This window comes from Chelonia mydas, chromosome 6 (genome assembly GCF_015237465.2).
Source record: "Chelonia mydas isolate rCheMyd1 chromosome 6, rCheMyd1.pri.v2, whole genome shotgun sequence".
NCBI classification, from domain to species: domain Eukaryota; kingdom Metazoa; phylum Chordata; order Testudines; family Cheloniidae; genus Chelonia; species Chelonia mydas.
The window spans coordinates 115,533,254-115,556,695 of record NC_051246.2 but is presented as its reverse complement, the minus strand read 5'-3'; the positions used below and the strand labels follow the sequence as shown (position 1 = coordinate 115,556,695).

The 23,442-nt window shown below is 38.4% G+C and overlaps 1 protein-coding gene across 8 annotated transcripts in view; it reads left to right on the top strand.

Moving 5' to 3' along the window:
* The window catches only part of AKT1 (AKT serine/threonine kinase 1), a 116,021-nt gene that overhangs the window by 53,414 nt on the left and 39,165 nt on the right, over window positions 1–23,442 (top strand). For all 8 annotated transcript variants that reach the window (XM_037901060.2, XM_007067988.4, XM_043548573.1 and 5 more), the window contains 8 exons: window positions 421–549; window positions 10,221–10,332; window positions 15,981–16,128; window positions 17,799–17,930; window positions 18,107–18,172; window positions 19,230–19,298; window positions 20,050–20,175; window positions 21,973–22,101. In XM_037901060.2, the coding sequence (XP_037756988.1) occupies window positions 421–549; window positions 10,221–10,332; window positions 15,981–16,128; window positions 17,799–17,930; window positions 18,107–18,172; window positions 19,230–19,298; window positions 20,050–20,175; window positions 21,973–22,101 (911 nt within the window). The remainder of the gene's footprint in view (window positions 1–420; window positions 550–10,220; window positions 10,333–15,980; window positions 16,129–17,798; window positions 17,931–18,106; window positions 18,173–19,229; window positions 19,299–20,049; window positions 20,176–21,972; window positions 22,102–23,442) is intronic.

The following is a 23,442-nucleotide window of genomic DNA, read 5'->3' as shown; positions in this document are numbered from 1 at the left end:
CATTGTTTAAAATACTTGCGCTGCAAAATGTAAATGAAAAAAATGTCTCCACGTGTCAGTATGAAAAATGACAATGGCAAAAATAATACATAGGACATCTGCTCTGATTTTTAAATTTTAAATTGCATTTAAGGCAGATGTTGCAGAATTTGAATGAAATAGGCATAGATGGGGGAAATATAGCTATTTACTTTTTATGAAGTCCCATTTTATGGTTAAATCCGCTGTCAATATCTGAACTGATGCCTAATTTTTTCCATTGTTTTCAGCAGAACAAACAATGAATTAAAATGCCTTCTGTATTAAGAGGATGTACAGTATTAATATTTTAAAGAGGTTCTCATTGGACTTCTGGAACATGAGGAATTAGGATGGAATATATGGAATATTTTACTGTCTTTTCTGCTCTGTTTTTTCCAGGAGAATACATAAAGACATGGAGGCCAAGGTATTTTCTGTTGAAGAACGATGGCACATTCATTGGCTACAAAGAGCGGCCGCAGGATGTTGACCAACGGGAATCCCCTTTAAATAATTTCTCCGTAGCTCGTAAGCATTTTCACAGGCACTCTCATTCTTGCTGTATGGGTTTTACAGAATTATTGTAAGCATAGCCCTTATACACAATATCTTTCATGTTAAATCAAAATCAGCTCAAGACAAATGTTCTATGAAAACATAAAAAGTTTTAATTTTATGCAATATTGGATTTTGCAGTGTTAATCTGATTTGTAGCTTTGAAGTACAAATGATTAATGCAAAGGTGTGATTGCATTTACTTTATGTAATACACTGTTATTTTTCAGTCTTTTCTAGTTGAAATTACTAATTGTTGTTTATAGTTACAATACAAAATACTCTTTTACTATTTTACCTTTACTCTTCTTATACGTTGTACATTAGGAAAAATAGCTAACTTTAAGCCCTATTTCAGCAAAGTACTTATACATGGCTAAACCCATTCAGTAGTATAAGATTAAGAACATTGCAGAATCAGGGCTTTCAACCCTAAACTACATGTTTGCTGTTTGGATATGGTCCTAAGTGTGTTGAAATCAATGGGAGTCTTTCCATTTACTTCAATGGGCATGAGATCAGGCCCTGAAATTGATGGAGTGTGTTCAATTTTTTTATTTATTTTAAAATCAGAATTGTGTGTCAGAGGCAACAAGAGAATTTTTGGGCTCAGGGGATAATAGAAATTGGTCCTCTTCCTACTTCCCTTCTCCTGGGCATTCTTTACCATGTTCGTAGAAATGTAGGGCTGGAAGGCACCATGAGAAGTCACCAAGTCCGGCCCCCTGCGCTGTGGCAGGAACAAATAAACCTAGACCGTCTCTGACAGGTGTTTATCCAACCTGTTCTTAAAAATCTCCTATGATGGGGATTCCACAACCTCCCTTAGAACGATTTTCCAGAGCTTAACTACCATTGTAGTTAGAAAGTTTTTCCTAATATCTAGCCTAAATCTCCCTTACTGAAGATTAAGCCCATTACCTCTTGTACATCTTCAGTGGACATGGAGAACAATTGATCACCATCTTCATTATAAAAGCCCTTAACATATCTGAAGACTGTTATCAGGTCCCCTGACCCCCCCAGTCTTCTTTTCTGAAAACTAAACACCCAGGATTTTTTAACCTTTACTTGAGTAGGTTTGCTAAACCTTTTTATCATTTTTGTTGCTTTCTTCTAAACTCTGTCCAATTTGTCCACATCTTTCCCAAGGTGTGCCCCCCCCCAGAATTGGATACAGCACTCCAAGTGTGGCCTCACTAATGCCAAGTAGAGCAGGACGATTACCTCCTGGGTCTTATATGAAATACTCCTGTTAATACACCCCAGAATTCTGGCCTTTTTTCACAGCTGCTTCACATTGGTGTCTCTCTTTCAGTTAGTGATGCACCATAATCCCCAGATGTGTTTCCTCAGTAATGCCATCTGTCCTGGTATTCCCCAATTTGTAGTTGTGCATTTGATTTTTCCTTCCTAATTGAGTTGCCAATTGCAACTTGTCTTTATTGAGTTTCATCATGTTGAATTCAGACCAATTCTCCAGTTTATCAAGGTTGTTTTGAATTCTAATCCTGCCCTCCAGAGTGCTTGCAACCCCTCCCAGCAAGGTGTCATCTGCAAATTTTATAAGCATAGTCTCAACTCTATAGTCCAAGTCATTAATGAAAATGTCGAATAGTACTGGACCCACGATTGACCCCTGTGGAACCCTACTAGAGTCATTCTCCCAGTTTGACAGTGAACCATTGGTAACTACTCTCTGAGGACAGTTTTTCAACTAGGTGTGCACCCATCTTATAATAATTTCATCTAGACCACATTTCCCTACTTTCCCAGTCAAAGAAGGAAATTAGGTTGGTTTGGCAGGATTTATTCTTGACAAATCCATGCTGGCTATTCCTTATAATCCTGTTATCCTTCAGGTGCTTACCAATTGGTTGTTTAATAATTTGTTCCAGTATCTTCCCTGGTATCCAAGTTAGACTGACTGGTCTATAATTCCCTGAGTCCTCTTTGTTCCCCTTTTTAAATATAGGTACTGTGTTTGCCCTTCTCCACTCACCTGTCCTCCAGGAATTCTCAAAGATAATAGCTAATGGTTTTGAGATTGCTTCAGCTAGTTCCTTAAGTACCCTATGATGAATTTCATCAGGCCCTGCCGACTTGAATACATCTAACTTATTTAAATATTCTTTAACCTGTTCGTCCCCTATTTTGGCTTCTGTTCCATCTTATTGTCCGCTATTCTTTCTCAACGTCTGTCTTCCTCATGCTGATATGCAGTCCGCCCTTCATTTCACCTCACTTCCCACAGCTTTACAAATGGAATCATGCAGCATTTGTTATAAAGAGCGCTCCATTGAGCGTCCCTGCCTGGTAGGCTGGGTAGTGAAGCTCTGCCTGAGGAGCAGCAGTGGGCACTCCATACATTGAGGGGGGAGATAGATGCCTTTTAAAGATTAGGTACAAAAATGAATCTCCAATCAGATTTCCTCTAGGGCATCCTGAGGCCTATTAAAACACAAAAAGGTTCTTGGGAATTATTGCTTTGTGCCAGCCATTCACATGACAGACCTGGTACCCATGTGCCCAATAGGTGTGTAGTCACTTATTTTAGGGTGAGATGAGGCTGGGAATAAAAAACGAGCGTGTTATCACAAGTTGCATCAGTCCAGAATGACAAGAGAGTGTGTTTGGGGCTTTTGTCTTGCCAAGCCAATCCCAAGAGAGATTTGATTAGTATTTTCACCTCAGCAATGATAGAGCCTATAATGCTTCCCTCTTTATGCTGATTTCTCCTTACAGGTCAGAAAAGTAAAGAAAGCAGCAGAAAGCCATTAAATCCTAGGCTTTGTCTACACTGGCAACTGAACTTTTGTTGTTCAGAGGTGTTAAAAAAACACACACCCCCGAAAGACAAAAGTTTTGCCAATGAAAAGCACCGGTGTAAACTGCGCTTTGTCAGCAGGAGCGCTCTCTTGCTGACAAAGCTACCACTGCTTGTTGGGGATGGAAGTTTTTTGTGGGTGGGAGAGCTCTCTCGATGACAAACAGCAGCTAAACTGAGTGTCTTTTAGTGGCACGGCTGTAGCAGCAAAGCCGTGTCGCTAAAAGGTGCGTAGTGTAAACAAAGTCCTAGACTGTCTTTTCAAGCACTTGATATGTACCCTGAAGATTTTTAACGCCTTCATTAAGTTGATGCTAACTATATTTTTATGGTAATTACAGAGGAAAGGTCAATGCTAAGGTCTGAAAATGGTGAGCATTACCTCCTTTCTTCTGCTTTTCTTCCATAACTCATTCAGAAGAGGTTAACTTATTCCTTAGTTGAGGGTTCTGAGAATTTTTGGCAGATCAAGCCTATTGGTCTAGGCATGTATAACAAGCTCATTGTCATGGTATCAGAGTATCTTACAGACAGACACAGGTCCACCATAAGGGGTATCATCCTGGCAAGAATGGGGAGGTGGAGGAAAAGTATTTTTGGAAGCTGCTGGTATTTGGAAATACAGTGGCAATGAAGAGTCCAAGAGGATCCCAAGACTGCAAACTGTCTTGATGATCAACCGGCAGACATCTTTGCTTGAGGCAGTGATTGTAGTTTGGGCTAGTTGTTGAAACTATCATGAACGCATCACAACTTCCTACACTCTTTGCTGGCTTCAAATCAAATTCACTGGCATGGTCCTTATATTCAAAGCGCTCCATGGCCTGGACTCAGGATACCTAAAAGACCATCTAAAGCTCTGGGACAAAGACCATAATTGACAACTACGCTCTTTTGGCCAAGTGGGACCCTTATTATTGAGAGTAAAGGTTATCCGTGTGGGAGACAAAAACCTCACCACTTTCCACTCCAAGTGCAAGGCACGCTTATTTGATCTTGCCTTCTCTAATACAAACACATAGCAACAGGCATATTTATTTTGTAAAAAAAAACCTACCAAAATAAGACACACTTCTGCACGTTTCTCCTTCTGAGACGAGAGAGAAAGAACAAACACTTGACCAATGTGTGGTCACATTGCTTAATGCTCTACTGGAAGGCTTTCAGATACTATGATGATGAGCATGGTATAAAAAAACTATTTAGATCTCACTAGACTATCTCTTCCATCTTGCTCAGATTTAGCTTTGTTCAGCTACTTGTCAACGAGGCACTGAGCTCTGGCACTTTAAATAGAACTGGGAATCACCTGCATACTGTTGGCATTGGAGGCCCAGTTATGTTACACTCTTGTCTCTCTGAGCCTGCTCAAACGTCTCTCTGCCCCCAAATCTGATCGCCCACTTTCATTTGTCTCGGATTGGAGTCTGTTAGTCTGTGAAGCATGCTTGTAGTTGGGTAAAGGGCCATCCAAAATGTATAAAGTTAACTCGGGCTTCCTTTACAAGTATCAGATGAAGAACACAGCCCAAAATACTATTTTCACTCTGCCAGTGGGATACACATAGCTAGCAGTGGCTCAGGGAAGGTTGATACTAGCAAAAGTGGGGACAGGCTTGCCCCAGAGTATTACATAAAAACTTTTCAATTTGTTTTCAGTAATTTCACAACTCCAAATATTTGCTATTTAGTGAAATTCAACTAAGTGGCTCTTTCTCTGTCAAAAACTTGTGAAATTGCAGATTTTTCATGGCAAAACTACTTTTGCTCAAAAATTACTCTGTTGCTGCCTGAAATCTTCATGTTTTCCACTAGAAAACAGCTTAGTTTTCACTCAGTGGTCTAATCTTCCAGAAGAAAAGGTTTTAAATGAAAATAGGGCCATTTTCATATTTGTAATGAAATGCAAAAACTCAAATATTGAGTATTCCAGTTTTGTTGTGAATAAGTCGCACCTTCTGCTACACATGTGAGAATAACACACTGAAGGAAGGGGGCAGATGGTATTAGAGAAGAGTTTGATCCCCCCCCCCGAGGAAGAATAAATAAGACAGTGGGTCCAATACTAACCACATTTCTGCACAGTAGGTGCAGAAATATAAGTTGCATCTACAGTTCTGCAATCTGAAAGTCCCTCACTACCCTAGGATCAGTCTAGACTCTCATGCTTCAGATGGAATGGGCTTTGATCCCATCACTGTCTGTGAAAGCTTGTCTGAAAAGCCGCCTCTGTAAAATCAGTCTTATCTTTATTTAAAAAAGGAAAAAAAGAAAAAGCCTGCTTCTCCTTTGCCTACTGTACATTTTGAAATCTCCGTTCACCTGTTTGTGTAGTTCAAGGATACAATTTGGAAATTTCCTCCCATAAAATACTTGTTGGTGATTTCAGTTTATTCCATCAAAACTAATGTCTAATCCTTCTGAGTGTGCAGCTCCAACAGATTTGCAGGGTTGAATCTCTGCTCTTATTGGTAATTTATTTTGTTTTTCCTGCACTACCCAAGAGAGATTAGGTAAGAGACCTTCTAGCAAATCAGTGTTCATGTGGATCTTTTCTGAAATAATGTAAAACACCCCAGAGATCATGCAGGCAAATAACAAATAGATTCTATTGCTATGAACGGCTTAGGTCAGTGGAACTCATAGTGATGGTAATCTCTGGTTGTCACACACATCTCCATATTAGATTATAAACCCTCCTTTAAATTTTATGCACCTGAAAGAGGTAATTTATAGAAAAAATTAACATGGAAATAGAGAAGAGCCTGCTACAAGGAAAGGATTATTTTCCTGTCATCAAAATTTGAGTGGACTATGTTCAATATAAGAGGTTTTGTTGCATTTGGTATATGATAACTGCAGTCGCCCAACTAAACTAGTAGTAGTTTTATGGGCAGGACTGTGTATCTGTGGCCAAGAATTATCAGTGTTCTGGACCTTTTGCACAAGGTGATCAGATTCCAGTAGATAACTTGATTTTATCAGCGATCTCCAGGGTCCAATGAATTTACATACCTTGCTGACTCTGGGGATAAGGTGGCATTCAGAACTCTGTTCTCACTTGCACCTTGGTATTGTATGATTAGGTCTATCCAGTAGCACAGAGAGAAGGCTTGCTATGAGACACAACATTCCTTATTTGCCTTTTCAAACCATCTGTTCTTCACCAGACTGCTCTTCTTACTGTCTGTCCTTTTAATTTTTTTTTATTAAAAAAAAAAAAAAAAAAAGTGGGGAGCGAAGGTGTCTTCCTTGACATTATTGGTTTAAAATGTGATGTCATTAAATAGGGAGCAGAGTTTGACACCTTCATCACAAATAATCTGGCTTTTAGCTTAAGTGCTAGGGAAGCAAATATTGTGACATTTTAGAAAGTCACTAGGATAATACTAAGTGTCTTTCAAATACAAAATGATCATTTGCATTTGAATGTCTTCGTGTCTGTTCCTGTTAAACAATTTCTCTGTCCTACTTATTTTAAGACCAAATGCCAAGAAAGAATCAAGAGGTTCTTGAGAATAGTTTACATCATTTTTTTTAAACAGGCTGCAGTTTATAGTACAGACTTCGTTGCAAATGGGGAATAGTGGTATGGGTCCATTTGACAGGATTGATTGTTTTTTCTAAGTGGGCAGGTGATCTTCAGCTGATATTGGAGGCATGAGGTTGTTTTCATATCAGAACATAAAAATGTGATATCAGTCATCCATAGTATCATAGGGCCAGTAATAACTTTTTATTTATGGAGTGCTATAGGTGTGCATGATGCTGTACTGACATATAAAAATGGTAACCTGTCCTGAGTAGTTTGTAAAGTACCACAAAGAGCACTGTCAGATTTAAAGATTTATTTATTTATTTATTTATTTTAAAAGAGGTATTTCCTGGGTTCATTGATAAAATAAAGTCCAGGAGACTCAGCTATGTCTGGAGGAAATTGGGTAGTGACTTGATTAATTTTTAAAAAATCTGTGTGGTACAGTACTTTAGTGTAATGCAAGTTAAAAATAAAGATTACTGCATTTTGTGATACGTTCTGTTATGATTGAGCAGAGTAATTAGACAGCATATTGTTCACCAAACAAAACACTTGTGTGTGACATATTTGAATTATAGTGGTTATTAACTGACAAATCTCTATTATTCATCTTGCTGCATGCGTTAAAGATTGCTGGATCAGCAAGCTTAACAAATATCAATGGACAGTGCTGATTTAGACGAAATGTGTTGATATTTAATTGGTCCCGTTCTCTGTATTGAAAAGCCTAGCATAGTTTGTTATGCTGAAGTTAAGTAGTTAATTTTTGTTTTTATGGTGACTTACAGAAATATTTACTAGCTGAAAATATCTATTCATAGATATCAAGTAGTGTAGCAAGCGGGTCCATGACAAGGACATTGACTAAATACATGTAAAAAAATTTTATTAATAGTCTCTTAAAAATAATATTGGGCTGCAGGGTAAACATAGCAGACAACTCACAATTTTTTAATCTCATTAGCTATAGCCAGTATTATTGTTTGTTTGTATTATACAGTAGTATTTAGAGGCCTCAGCAAAGATCAGTGCTCCATTTGTTCAAACGCATAGTCCTTGCTCAAAGAGAATACAGTCTAACTAGACAAAACAGACTAAAAATAAGAGGGGAAACAGGCAAAGAGAGGTAAAGTGACTTGCCCAAGGTCATGCTGCAGGTCAGTTGCAGAGCCAAAGGTAGAACTCATTCCACAGTCCTATCCACTGGACCATGCTAACTCTTATCATAGTATACAGTGTAAACTATAGTTCCTTAAAAGATGGTGGCAGCTACAGGGGCACATGCAGTAGAGGTGGGTGCAGCATAATAAAAGCATAACTGCATCTGTTTGTGGTGGTTCTTTAATGTTCGTTTTTCTAGGGAATGAGGAAGTGCTGTTTATCACACTAAAACCTTTCCATGACTCATTAATAAACTTTCTCTTTTCTTATTGCAATTCTTTGGTAGGACACAGTATAACCTCAGCATGCTATTAAAGAAAAATTAGATTTTCTTGTGATTAAAAAATGCAAAATTACTTGTTGAAAAGCTTATAATTTCAGCAGCAAATGAGGCATGAAATATATTGTCAAAAATACAGAACTCAAATACCCTGGCAGAAATATTTTATCTTACAGACAATGTGCTAATTAAAGGCTTGAATTTAAAATGGGACACTCTTAAGTTTTCACAATAATAAAATTTGCCTCACAATGCTAGAGTGTATACTCTTGAGAAAAGAATGGATCCAGAGTGACAATACACATTACTAAATTGTATCTTACTGAAGGAGGAACCTGTTCGAAGCTTTAGTAGTAAGTAGAGATGTCTTCTTGACTTTTTATAGGGCCTTTTGTTTACTGTGAAGTTAATTTAGAACTTTAAGACCAAATTATAATGAGGCAGTGCTTTCAGAAAGCACAGAGCAAGAGACTTGATACTGGAACAAGAACAGCTACATTCAACAACTCTTCCCTTTTTTATTTTTATTTTTTGGTCCTTTTTGTTTTTATTTGGGCGATTGGTTGAGGTTTCCATTAGAAGGAGGAACTCTATTATTATTATTAGAGCTCTGCTGAATGCAATTCAGAAAACTAGGTACAAAAAATGTCTTAAAATAGCCTGACGATTGCAACTTAACTGAACTTATTTGAGTTTGTTCAGCTTACAGCAGCCATTCTACTATTAATGAGGATCAATGTTGGCCCCAAATTTGAAGGATCTTAAGCTGTCTGTCTCATGAGGAATGGCCGTAAAATACTAAATGTGGCTTTGAAAGAAAGAAAAAAAGGGCCACTTTATTCCTAAGAGATGCAAAAATAATTTTGTGAAGAAAGTGCTGTGTGAATGACGGTGTAAGGAGTCCGCTTTATGATTTATGGATGTTGTGAAATGATCCTTACTTCTGTGGAATTGTTAGTTTAGATTGTGTTGCGGTATCTGCAGGGGTGAAAGCTGTCACCAGAGTTTAACATGGGTGTCTGCACATCCATTCTCTGGGTGTTTTTTATGCTAAGAAGGTCCTTTTCAGAATGCCCCTTTGTGATCTGCCCCTTATAATGATAAGGTAATGAGGACTGGAGGTTCTTTCCTCCAGAGACTGTTTTGTTGATCTTTCTGTCAGCCACAGGGGTCTTTGTAGAACAAGGACTGCAAACACACTCTCTGCTAAAAGACAAGGAGGACTTGTGGCACCTTAGAGACTAACCAATTTATTTGAGCATAAGCTTTCGTGAGCTACAGCTCACTTCATTGGATGCATCCGATGTAGCTCGTGAAAGCTTATGCTCAAATAAATTGGTTAGTCTCTAAGGTGCCACAAGTACTCCTGTTCTTTTTGCGGATACAGACTAACACGGCTGCTACTCTGAAACTCTCTGTTAACTTCTTCAAAGCTATGGGCCTGATCCTGTGTGACTGAAATTGATGAGGGCTTTGCCATTAACCTCAGTGGATGCAGTAATCAGACCCACTGTGAACTGCCCCTGTCATGTGCTCTGCTCCACACGGTCAGGGGAATGTGGGACCTGAGTTTGGATCTCTTTAGTGGCATTACCCTATATGGCTGGTCAGCTCTGAAGGCTTTCTAAATAGAACTTGATTCAAGCAAAGCTTAAATGACTATCTACTGAGCTATTTATTGGTTTCATCAGCATAGCAAACTGTCTTATGTCTCCTAAAGAAGTGCTTAGAGATTTCTGTGGCTGATTAATTGCAACAGTTTGCTAGATAAGAATAAAGACAAATGATTATTTAAACCTGCTTATGTACCATGACTTTTTCTTCCTTGATTGTGGTAGAATGCCAGCTGATGAAGACAGAACGACCTAAACCAAACACATTCATCATTAGATGCCTCCAGTGGACCACAGTAATTGAAAGAACATTTCATGTGGAGACTCTAGAGGAGCGGTATGTTTCATTCATATTTAATACATAAACTACTTGCAAAAGCAGATGTGAATGTTCAGCGCTATTAGTGCAGACCTTGCAAAAGCTCTGTTTTCTCAGGTGACATAGGTCTAGAATCTAATAGGTTTACGTTTTCAAAAGTACAAATGATCTTGGATGTCACAATTTTGGGGTGGTCCAACCTGAGAGACCTTTATAAAGGGGCTTGATTTTTCAGAGGGTGGGTGCTCAGCCCCACGCGAGTTGTTGATTTCAGGGCTCTCGTTGCGTAAGAAATAAAGGTTCTCCCACCTTGAGATTACGGGGAGAGGTCAGCACAAAGCAAAACAAAAATCCCAGCAGAGTTGAGCTGTCTCCGCCTACTGACCCTTTCTGAGGACACCTTTTTAAGGAACAAGTTAGTTGTATTGCTACCACCTGCTAATGGGTTATGTAAATAAGATGATAAAAGTGATGACAGAGAAGTAATATGCTGCTGCCTGAGACTTGTATTTCAGCTGTTGAAGGAAACAGAGCTAAAAGAATGTATCCTGTACTCTGACTAATGGAGAATTGATCTCTTACCTGCTGAGAGAACAGAATCCCAGCGTAGCTGTTTACAGCTACTGGCTGTTTAAATATTTAAATTGCTGTTCAGCTGTTGAATTTAGATTGTTCCCCGGTATCATTGTGGGGTATTTAAAATCCCAGCCCCCCCTTATGTATGACAGGCACAATATTTGTCTTTAACCTCCACACATTTTTACCTGATTCTCTTAGCTTATTTTCTACTTAGTCTTTCATTCATTGATTCCAGTTGGTGTCATATTAATGGCTTATGATTCTGTTATGAGGACATGGGGAGGATGAAAACAAACTAAAGCAAAGAAAAGTAAATTACGTGTTTTCTTTTATCACTTTGTAGCAGATGGCCCCAAAAATGAATGAGACACCGTCCATTTCAGGGAGGTTGCATTTCAGTCTTCCTTTCGTCCCTCCCAACCAATTAGAAAGGCTGCATCCAGGGTGGATAAAAATCAATGATTTTTTTAAAAAAAAATCAGAAAAATCAGATTTTTTTTAAATTTAAATCAGATTTTTTTTATAAAATGCTTTTTGAGGAAAAAGCTGATCTAAAGATAGCTTTAATTAAGATACATTATAGCTCAGAGATATCTCATCATGGAATAGGGATTATACATTCTAATTCTATATGAGTATGAGACAATATATTCATGTAATGTTTAAGAAAAGTTTTGTAAATGAGTTCCAATAGTTCGTGGATTAGGGACCCAATTGTATGGGGTTCCACAAGCTTCTGTGTAGATTATTTAGGTTAATCTTTCTATCTACCCAATGGGACTCAGTGCTCAGTCTAGAAGATACCATCAGAGATGCTTAGTTTTTCAGTTCTCAAATTATGGATTTATGTCTCCAGAGGTAACATGCTTGTTAACAGCAAAAATGTTTTAAAATAAATAAATAACGTATAGAGGTGAAAAATAAAAGACCTCAATTCTATTGTCTCTCTGCAAATTTGTGTACACAGAGTCAATCCCTTACCTCTCTCTAAAAGTGCAAAGTTTCAAAAAGTTCAATGAATAGAAGATTGTTGGGGGCAGAATAGATCTGGACAAGGAGAAGAAGTCTGGAGATAAATGTGAGAAGTGAGGGACATATGCTTTTTTGTTAAAATATTATATCTTTGCTGTTGGAAAAAAAAATCCACAATACTTAACATCGTTTTAGTTAAATAGAACAATTTAAATGTCTGTCTAGTGATGTTCTCCTCCTCATACAGCATGGCAAGAAAATCCTCCAAATATTAATGATTAACCTGTTGAATTGGAGATAGTTCACCTCCCAATGACTTCATAAATATCTACTTCAATTACCTTTGGTAAATGAAATAACCAACTAATCACTCATTCATTTTCTAATATAGCTGTAAAACTAATCAGAAAAGTTTTCAAAATAAATCACTGTTTAAAAATGAATAGTGTGTACCTTCTAAAAATGAAACCTACATCTATCTCTGAGTTGTGAAGAATATGTATTAAGTTTATAACAACCAACAAGAATGCACTTTTATGTAAAACTATGGTTAAATCAAATCCACCTTGGCTGCATCACAGCCTGGAACTGCTAATACTAGTCATCTCTGCAACATACATTTGGAATATAGTCTGAAGGTACATCTACACTTGCGGTGGCATGTAGAATACACACACTGCACGCCCAGCTAGCATGGGTATAAATAGCAGTGTAGACGGCTTAGGTGAGTAGAGTAGAGTGCCTTACACGCCTGAACCCCAAGGTATATACTGTATGTGGTGCTCTGCATGCCCACGCAGCGCTTCCCACATCAACACTGCCATTTTTAGCAGTGTAGCATCCTGCTGTTGGAGCCTTTTCCTGCTGCAGTGCCTGGGGAAAGGCTCCGTCAGCAGGGATCTGCAGGAACCTTTCCCCACTGCCTCCCCACTCCCAGAGCCTTTCGCTGCCTTGTGTAGCTATACACTGCACTGAGTGTGGACACAGACTGCCTTTCACTGTGGCTTCTAGCTACACGTAGCCTACATGCCTCCGCCAGTGTAGACAGGATCTAAGGGTGAAATCCTGGTCCCAGTGAAGTCAGTGGCATTTCACCCAAAATCAGTAAAAGAGATCTAAAAATAGACTTAAAAGTAGATGTAGCTTGAATGTCCTTTTATCCTTTAAACCCAAAAGCTGCTTTTAAGAGGGAAATGGGGAAATGTGAACACAAATGGAGGAAGGATGTTTTCTTTGTAATGGTTATTTTTAATGTTTAGAGGTGGGGCATAAAGACAGGCATTCCTGATGTTGAAGAAAAATCTGTGCCTTTGTTCAGAAACTATTATTCCGTGTGCAGATGTGACCACTTGGCATCTGAAGGGCCTCACCTCAAGACTCCAGTGTCTGAGGATCTTCTGAGCAAGGGTTGATCATGCAAGTTAAGGTTGCCTGGACAAAATCCACAGGTTTTGTTAACTTCACTCCACATCCCCTCTTTGAGGATAGGCAGATATTCTCCAGACAGAGAATACTAAATTGAACATAATTTGCCTAAAGAAACTAGATAGGACAAGTGTATTATTCAGACAGTGAAAAATTCAAGGTACTGCAGGGCGAGAGTGAGGGGTTTACAAGGTAATGCCAGTGTAGCTGCTATATTTTTAATTAGAATTGTATGCCAGATACTCTCTCTTGCCTGGACCTTGTATTTGTTTTTTCCTATTTTATTTTTCAAACTGAAGTTCAGCTGTTTTGAAAGATGTACTTTCTAAAGCTAATTTTTTTCAAACTGAAGTTCAGCTGTTTTGAAAGATGTACTTTCTAAAGCTAATTTTTTTCAATGGCCCCTCAAAATGCACCTGGGAAACATATCTCCCCAAATTCTGTGTATCTGCCTGCAAACTACTTACTCTAGTGTGTTCACTCCAGTGCATATTTGGAGGTGCAGTTGTGGAGGCGTATTTGAAAAATTTGTATGTTATGATGAAGTGGACACAGCAGTATCTGCATCTTAAACATTTTTAACACTTTCTTCTTATTAGGAAGATCTTTTGAATGTAATCATGGGAGCCTGTGCTGCAGAGTCACTCTTTCCAGAATTTTAGAATTAAATGCTCTTAATTACTTTTCCCTATCTAGCTGTAGGGGGGGATTTTCCGAAGTATTAAGCACTGGTCTATCTCTGCTCCGATTGTAGTTACTGGGAGTTTTTTACCTGTGACTTAGTGGGAGCAGGGTTAGGCCAATGCCAAACACTTCTGAAAATCTTTTGTAAATTGGATAGTCCTGTGCAGTATTTATGATGATGATAATCGCAGGACATTTCACATGTAGCTGTTTCAATATTGAATAAATAGGTTGCTAAAATGTGGGTGTTGATGTTAATTGGTGGAGCAGTGTCATTCAGCAAAGATTTCTGAAATTCATCAGCTTCTCAGGGGTGTTTCCTTTGGCTTCATTCTGTTCTTTGTCAGGAATTGTGCTGTAAATAAATCTAGAAAATGAAGTCTATGGAAACAGTTTAAAAGGAAGCATGTTCCTGTTTTCAGCTCTATTTTGGCTTCAGTCGGTGAATACTGCTTACCAAGTGCAAATTTTATTTTAAGGACAAAGAAGTGGGCCAGTCCAATAGGTTTCCAGGGCTTTTCACAGCCATTTAGAATATCAAACTTCCATTTTTTGGCTCTTGTCCATTGGTACCAAGAGTTTGGGTGTATTAGGGACATAGCGAACTCATCTCCTAAGGGCTTGTCTGCAGGCCCGGGTGTGTTAATTAACCTCTCCTAACCATGATCTTTTTCCTAGTGTGTGTATATATTGCAACACCTTTTAACTTGACAGAGCAGGTCAAGATGTAGGCTAGGTTTTTTTACCTGAGTACACCTTCACCTGCTTATTTGAAGTAGAAGGCACTGCAGTTTGTCCAGGGTAGGAAAAAAGTTGTGGCTAGACTGAGGTAAGTTAATACACCAACTGAATCTCGACCCATTTTTCTAATGTAGGTAAGTGCTCAGTAGAAACCTCATAAGATTCACCAAAAAAACCCAGCACTTTTTCCTTCGCTGCTAATTACCACTTTTGTCAATCTACCGATACCCAAACTTAATCCACTTTATTTTTTGTTTTGGCCTTTCTAGCAAGTTGGGGGTAGGGATGAGGGAAAATACCTGACATGGTTACAGTTACAAACTTAAAATAAGCGATTGTTTGTATGCGAGTTGTTGTTTTGGTAGACTTGCATTGAAATGAACCAGAATGGCAAGAACATTCACTCCAGTAGCTTCCTACAGTGTAAAATTCCCCACAGGACACTTTCACGGCAATTGGAGTTTCTCCAAAGGAATAGGGGCGCGATACTAGAGTATCCATTGCTGAAACAATTGTGGACACGTTCCTGTAACCTAGTTCCTGTAACCTAGCTCCTGTAACTTACTACCCGCATCTCAGATCAAAAATACTATTTTTGGGGGCGGGGGGGGGAAATCTCAAAGCAGGCGAGAACAACCGACAAAAGCAGAGATATTTTGTTAAACGCTGTATATTGTATACAAGCATTGCAACACAGTTAGTGTCCTCTCTGACAGCCCAAGAACCCTGGGCAGTGTTATCTGGTACTGGAAAACATATATTCATTTAAAAAATGGCATAAGTATGTGATGAGTTGTCACTATGTGTCGAACTCTTGCATGTTTTTGTTACAATGTACTGTGAAAAAGCGAGGGTGTGTTAAATAGCTCTGTGCTGTGGAGGTGCCTTGTAGCTTTTTGGCTTTGGCAGGCCTAATGTTGAGATGTAATGTGTGTATCCTTAGACAATGTGTTGCCCTAAAGATTGAATGTGCATTTTAGAAATTTTGCTATATATTGAAGGTCCTAGTTATTGTATTCATATTGCAGGGACTTGAGTCATCTCCTGTTTGTAAAACAATTAATAGCTGTAATAATGGATATATACATTAAAAGTATTTTTTTGAACACCAACTTTTACATCTAAAAACACATGGGATTTTTCACCATTCATTGAACTGGTTTGACATTATCAGATAATCAAGCTTTATGTTTTTCTGACTCTTGCTGAGGCAGATGGTAATCTGAGGTCATGAATAACAAATGTCATTGCTTACATTTTCTCAGGGAAGAATGGACAAAAGCCATCCAAACAGTAGCAGACAGCCTTAAGAAACAGGAGGAGGAAATGATGGATTTTAGATCTGGTTCCCCTAGTGATAATTCAGGTGCTGAAGAAATGGAAGTTTCTATGACAAAACCAAAACATAAAGTGGTAAGTTAGTATAGCAGGATCAGTGTTTTTAAAGGGAACCTTGTTACATGTGCACACCTAGCTAATGCCACAGCTCCAAGCTTTGAGTCCAGCGTCAGCTGTCAGCCAGTAATCCTTTAGATCCCGAATAATTATAAGGGGAGGAGCACTATACTGAATCCAAGCGAGAGGCAGCCATTAAGACACCCCTCCCCCCATAGCAATATATTTATTTGTGAGAAGATCCTACTCTGTAAATTATAGTAAGGCTTTCTTCTGTGTCCTTGCCCCTCTCACTTCCATTTGTTCCCAGAGTTGTGCCTGTGTTTTGGGAAAATGAACCAAAACAATGAACAGCAAAAGGATCATGCCTGTCAAATTGCATCATTAATGAACATGCACCGTATGCTTTGACGCTTGGTTATGCTACAAAATTAAATGTATACCAACCTGGGCAACTACCCATATGCCACTCTGAACCACGGCTGCCATCAGTTTAATATGACCCCGACTAATTGGACCCTTAGCATCTTGCCGGAGGGTTCTAGTAGGATGCTGCAGGTGAATTTTAAAAGGACTGGACCTCACTAGCTTGGCTAGTGTGTCATGGAGGTGGTGGAAAGTTTCTCAGCTCTGGTGAGCTGATTCATTCTGAGCAAGGATCGGTCTGAATGACTGTTCAGATCGGGGATAGTCAATAGGTGGTTCATGGGCCAAATCCAGACTGCCAGACGCATTTGAACGGACCCTGACATCTTTTTATTTTCTTCTTATTATCGTTGTTGTTATTTTTGAATTATTTTCTCTGGAGTCTGGACCTTGACTATGTTTTGACCAAGAAATGTGGACCTTGACAAAGAAAATTGAGTACCCCTGATTTAAATCCTGAAACCAATTGTCCCACACAACCAAAAGTGCAGTCTTGCTTTTGTTAATGCATTTCAAAGTGAACTAAACCAGTCCTTGCAGAGCATACAGTGTGGGAGTAGAGTTCATCATGCTTTCAGGGAGCAAGAAAGCTGTTATCAGGAGCATCTCATAATCCTTTCTAGCAAGGAACTTGTGAGCCCCTGGATACACAGATCTTCTGTCACCCCTTTGGCACTATCCCTTGAAGATGCTGGAATAGGATCTAAGAGACGAACCCTTTCCTATTTTCCCTCCACCTTTTCTAATACAAAAACAAACAAGAAAGAGAAAGATAGTCTGTGTGCAGTGTGGTTTCTGCACATTTTCTGGCACTGTTCCGTGGGTCACAGCAAAGCTGATCCCCCATAAATATGGGGAGACTTATTCTCATGTCAGAACCTCAGAGTGGGAATCAGACTGACAGATCTTTAGAATGAGAGATGTGGATGGCCTTCCCAAGCTTGCGCACCGACACAGGCTGCATGAATAAAACATCTATTTTGGCTCTTACCTATTTCACGTGAAGAAATTCTCAGTTACATTGAGGAGAGTTTTTTCTTTATTAAGCAATTCTATGGGTTTGAAGTGTCATATCCTTGGAAGTGTAACAATCATATTCTTTTTGAAGAACTAGTTTTTTATTTTAACTCTCTAGAAGCAAATCATAAACGTATATGCATCATTTTAACTGACCAAAACAGTAAATTCATTTACTATAGACAGTATTTACATGTATTATGAAGTTGGTCATGACCTATATTTAACTTAAATATCTTTAACAGACCATGAATGAGTTTGAATACCTTAAACTACTGGGAAAAGGCACTTTTGGCAAGGTCATTCTAGTCAAAGAAAAAGCAACTGGACGATATTATGCTATGAAAATCCTGAAGAAGGAAGTTATTGTTGCAAAAGTGAGTAAATTAGAACATTCTGGGCCCAGTTCACCCCTGGTGTAACCCTCTAGCTTCTAAAGAGTGACCTCCGGGTTGCAATTTACCCTGTGTATGTGACCACGTATTTCTTGTTGTTAATCGAACTTTTGTTCTTTAGTGATTGCATTGATAACTTTCTCTGGGTGGCATTGCAGGATGAAGTAGCTCACACGCTGACAGAAAACCGGGTTTTACAGAATTCGAGGCACCCATTCTTGACAGTAAGTGTTCCTCCTTTTTTCGTACATCTGGTAAGCAAATTGAGCATTGTGGCAGCTACGGCTTTCCTCCTTATTATCATGATGATAAAACAAGTCTCACAGGTCTGGGTTTTTAACAGTAAGTAGTGTTTTGGGGTACCTTTATTTTTGGGGTGGACAACTTGCGACGCTTTCAAAGATCCTGATTTTCAGAGGGTAGATGCTCAGCACTTCCTGAAAATCAGAGATGCTTTATGGTGTCTCAGTTTGGGCCCCCAGAATCATTGGTCACTTTTGAAAATATACTGTACTGTGTCCAGTCTATGGCATATGTTTGTTTACTTTTTATGACAGAATACTGTCAGAGTTGACAAACCCCAAAATCTGATCCTCGCTTCCTGCACAAGATGTTATTGATTCAAATGTGCCACCAGATTGACATCATTGTTTGTAGATAATTGTATGCTTGCATAAATCAAAATATATCTTCAAAGCAAAGGGCTGCAACTGCCTGGCTTGAAAATCTAGCTGTAAGCCTGGGTTATGACCCAAACAAAATAAATCCAAGGGTGTGGCAAACAAGTTGATGGGACTTGTGATGCAGAAATGCACATGACACAACTGGATGAAGGCACTTCATGACATTTCATCACTGTCCGTGCCTGTTCTGTTTTTTGTGAATTGATGGTAAATGCATATTGACAGAATTTCTCAATCCCCTGGCTGGCTGTCAGCCTGGAGCAGCAGCAGTAGAGAAAGCAGAAGGGACAGAGATATAACTGTCCAATAGTAATATAACCCTTTGACAATTTTTTTTTGATCCATGTGTGTTTTTCCAGAATTGATCCCTACTTTAGTTAAACTCCCATATCTGACCTATATGTTGTTTTAGTAAAACCACCATGGGATCAGTGATGAAGAAATGCTGCTGAAGAACGTATCAGAGAGAAGTTTCTATAAAATATTATTACAATATAATGTATTTTCTCTCTGTCCCTGTTTCTAAAACTTCACTGAAAGCGCTTTTGTAAATCTTGATATGGGATCTCTGCTAAGTCTTTGTTTAAATTTGTTTCAGGCTTTAAAGTATTCCTTTCAGACACATGATCGTTTGTGTTTTGTTATGGAGTATGCTAATGGAGGAGAGGTAAGGAAACCACGTTAAAAGGCTTTGGGATTTTCCTATATTTTTTTGTATTCAGTTTCATGTTAGGATTTGCTGTCTTTGAGCCCTCATTAACTTACTCATATATGTAGCCCTAACTCACATGAGTAGTCCTACATCAGTGGGGCTGTTCACATGAGTTAGGACTACATACATGAGTAAGGATTTTCAGGGGTGAGCCCCTAGTTAACAAAAATTATACTAGTATCTTAAAGTCTGTCTTTATTGGTGCAGGAGGTTTATACATCTTGTTGCTGCTTTCTCTACACCATTGAAGCTTTTTATATTATAATTTCAAAGCACACGATACTTTGAGGACAGAGCTGTAAATGAAAACACATACTGTGAGACATTTCAGAAGAAGAGAAATCCAATTTATGTCAAATAAGGAATCTCCTGCTTTTAAAGTAATGCAATAAAAATCTGGTTTAATAAGTAACGAGCTAAGAAAATTTTTTGATTTGTTTTAGTTGTTTATATATACTGATAAAAATTAATAGTACATCAAATTGTCAAATAGAGCAGCTATGAATTTGAAATATATTATTACACTTACGTTTAATCATTTAATTTATGGTGCAGCTTTTAGAATGTTTCGGAGCACAGCTGTGTCCGGGGGGAAAAAGGTTCCTTTCTGGGTAAATATCTGATTCCAGGCAGGATTGTCTATAACGTATAGTACATAACTCAGAAGTATGTGCATTCTAAATGTAATAAATTCTTGCTGTTGTAGTTGTTTTTCCATCTGTCAAGAGAGCGTGTCTTTTCTGAAGACCGGGCTCGGTTTTATGGAGCTGAGATTGTATCAGCACTGGATTACCTGCATTCAGAGAAGAATGTGGTTTATAGAGATTTAAAGGTACTTAGAAGACTGTTCATTTCATAGGCTATTAAAAATGGGTTTGGACTGTTACAGTTCTTAAAGTCACAGAAGCTGATTACACTTAAATACAAAAAATCTATCCACCAAACTTTGTTATAACAGAAATATTACAGCTATATTATTGTTGGCCATGATTGTTATAAGATCTCAAACTAAGCACTTGAATACTCTACTGCTGCAGAAAGCGAATTTTTGGGATTGATTCTCCCCAAGTGTATGGAACCAGTGCCTTGGTAGAATACGAAGGGGCACTCTGTTATTGGGGATGCATCTTCACATGGATATGAAATTAAAGAATTGACCACTTTATTATGAAAAAGACCCTGGTAGTTCTTCTAAGTGATGGAGGGTATTTGTGGTGTCTTGGTCAATTTCCCACTCTATGTACAAATTCAGACTGTGTGAACATTCTGCTCCCTTGTCCTATTTTTCACTTGCAGTTAAAATTGGCTATGTTTTCCTTGGCTTTTCTATTTGAGGGGGAAAAATGAATCATACAAACTTTTGTGTTCTTTCTGATTAAGAATGATGGCTGAATTCCCTCACCAGAAATGTATGAGAAGTGCTATTACTATTCTTTCAGTCCACAGTTCATTTTAGGAGCCATCTAGATGAAAGGCTCTGTGTATATAGGGATGTGGATAAACTGGAGAGAGTTCAGAAAAGAGCCACAAGAATAATTCAAGGTTTAGAAAACGTGCTGTATAGCGAAAGACTCAGGGAGCTCAATCTAGTTAATTTACCAAAGAGAAGATTAGGGGGTGACTCGATTACAGTCTGTTCAGTGTCTATACAGTGAACAAATATTTAATAATGGGCTCTTCAGTCTAGCAGAGAAAGATATAACAAAATCCAGTGGCTGTAAATTGAAGCTAAACAAATTCAGTCTGGAAATAAGATGTAAATTTTTAACAGTGAGCGTAATTAACCATTGGAGAAACTTACCAAGGGTCATGATGGATTCTCCATCACTGACAATTTTTCAATCAAGATGGGATGTTTTTTTCTAAAAGATCTGGTCTACACATTATTTTGGGAAAGTTCTCTGGCCTGTGTTATATAGGTAGTCAGACTAGATGATCACAATGGTCCCTTTTGGCCTTGGAATCTATGAATATTCAAGCTGTTGTGAAATTCAGTAGGAGTTAAGCACCTCTCTCTCTGAGGCTCCTTTGAAAACCCCACCCTATAGCATAAGTACCGTCAGCATACAGAGCTTTATTTTCATGAGCTATGGGTAGTGCCATCAGAAATGGATAGTGCCAGCATTCTCTCAGTTTTTATATAATTATCAAATTCTGAGTAAATTTACAGCATATTTACCATGTACAGTGTGCTATTGTAAATTGATCCCTTAGCTTTAAATTGATTCATTGTTTTTGTCACTGCTGCAAACCTCTGTCAGTATTGAAATGGCCTATGAAAGATGCTCTAAGTAAAAGCAGGGGCAAAGGAGTTTCTTTGTTTTTAAATTTGTGCTTTTGCCGACTGTAACATTTAAGAAGCTTAGATGTAGTATGACTGTTTTCTGTATTCTCACTACATGTATGTCAACTGCCCAATGATCTCAAGTTACTTTTCTGAAGTTATCCCTAAGGGAAATGATATAAATGTATATTTACATTATATGTGCTTTGGTAGCTAGTATAATTCTTATCCCAGGGTGAACAGGGCTGAAAAGAATAACCTGCAGAAATCCAAGTATTTTACAAACTCACTCAAGTCTATGGATTGTGTATCTAATGACCATTTTAATTTGGATTTTTATCTAAGTTGGAAAATCTTATGCTGGATAAAGATGGACACATAAAAATAACAGACTTTGGGCTATGCAAAGAAGGTATCAAGGATGGAGCAACAATGAAGACTTTCTGTGGCACTCCAGAATATCTTGCACCAGAGGTACCTTTTTATTACAGCTATTGTACCTAACTATATTCTTAAATAAATGCCATTCTTGAGATAGCAGAATTGTTATTTAAATATTTCCTGTACTAACTGCACTGTTTATTTGTAAAAATGTGTATATTTTATTTTATGATATAGATAAAAACCTTTTTATTCATAGTTCTGCAAAATTTCATTAGTATAGAGAAATGTTAAATGTTTTCACATAGATTATTTTCTTCTGTGTGTGCGTCTTTAAGAAGAGAAAAGTACAGTTCACTTCAGGGAGTATATAAAAAGTTATAATTATATAGCAGGATATATTTTATATTAAATTTTTAAAATTAAATAGCTATAGAAAAATATTTTGAATATATTTCAAATCCTTTTAAAAATTAAATGAGTAACTTTTCTGATGGATGTGGAACTGCTCTATATAATAATTTATGAATGCTGTATGTTGATGTGGTTATTGGGATGCTCCCTGTATGAATCTATTGGTCTAGTTTAATAGGGGTCTGTAAGAAAGAACAAGCAGGCTGGAGAATAGCATGGCTCAAGACAAGCCACTTCTCAGCAAACCCTTGAGAGACATTTAGAGACAAAGCCAGGACAGGAATGGTCCTGGGAAGCAGAAGATCAAAAGAACTGTGGCAGGATTGAAAAGGAAGACTTGAGGAATGCGGGGAGTGGTGGTTAGGAGGAAGTTGGTCCAGGGGAACCAGATTGAAGGATAGGCACCCAAAGGGGGTATCTGAAGAAGTTACCCTCTTAGGTTACCATCAGAGGATGGTAAGGCTTTAGGTAAGATAGACTGATGTTCTAAAATCTGTTCTTCAAGTGATGTCCCTGTGGGTGCTCCACTTCAGGTGATTGTACGCCCCTGTGCCTCTAGTCGGAGAATTTTTACAGCAGTACCCAGTAGGGCTGCACATGTGCTCTCTTCGTATTGTGCTTGCAGCGGCAGTTAACTAGCTGCCAACCCTCTGTCAGTTCCTTCTCCATCACCCGTGATCCAAGTCAGAGCTTCGGCAGTGCCTCTGTACGACTTACCTTTAAATTTAGGATTAGCTGTATAGTGTAGTAGATTGAATAGTTAGGTAGAATTTGTTTCCTGTCCCTTTTCTTTTTCTTTTTTCTCCCCATTTTAAAAAAAAAAAATTTTTTTTTCTTTGTTTTCATTCACTCCTCTCGGGGATAATTTTATCTGTGAATGCCTGGGTCTCTGGGCTTTCAACGTTGCCTCTCCTGCCGAGAGGCAGTTCCAGTCTCAGATGGACATTCCTAGCGTGTCTGCTGCTTGGGGGAAACGCGTGTACCTCAGAAGTTTGGATGGACGTTCCTAGCGTGTCTGCT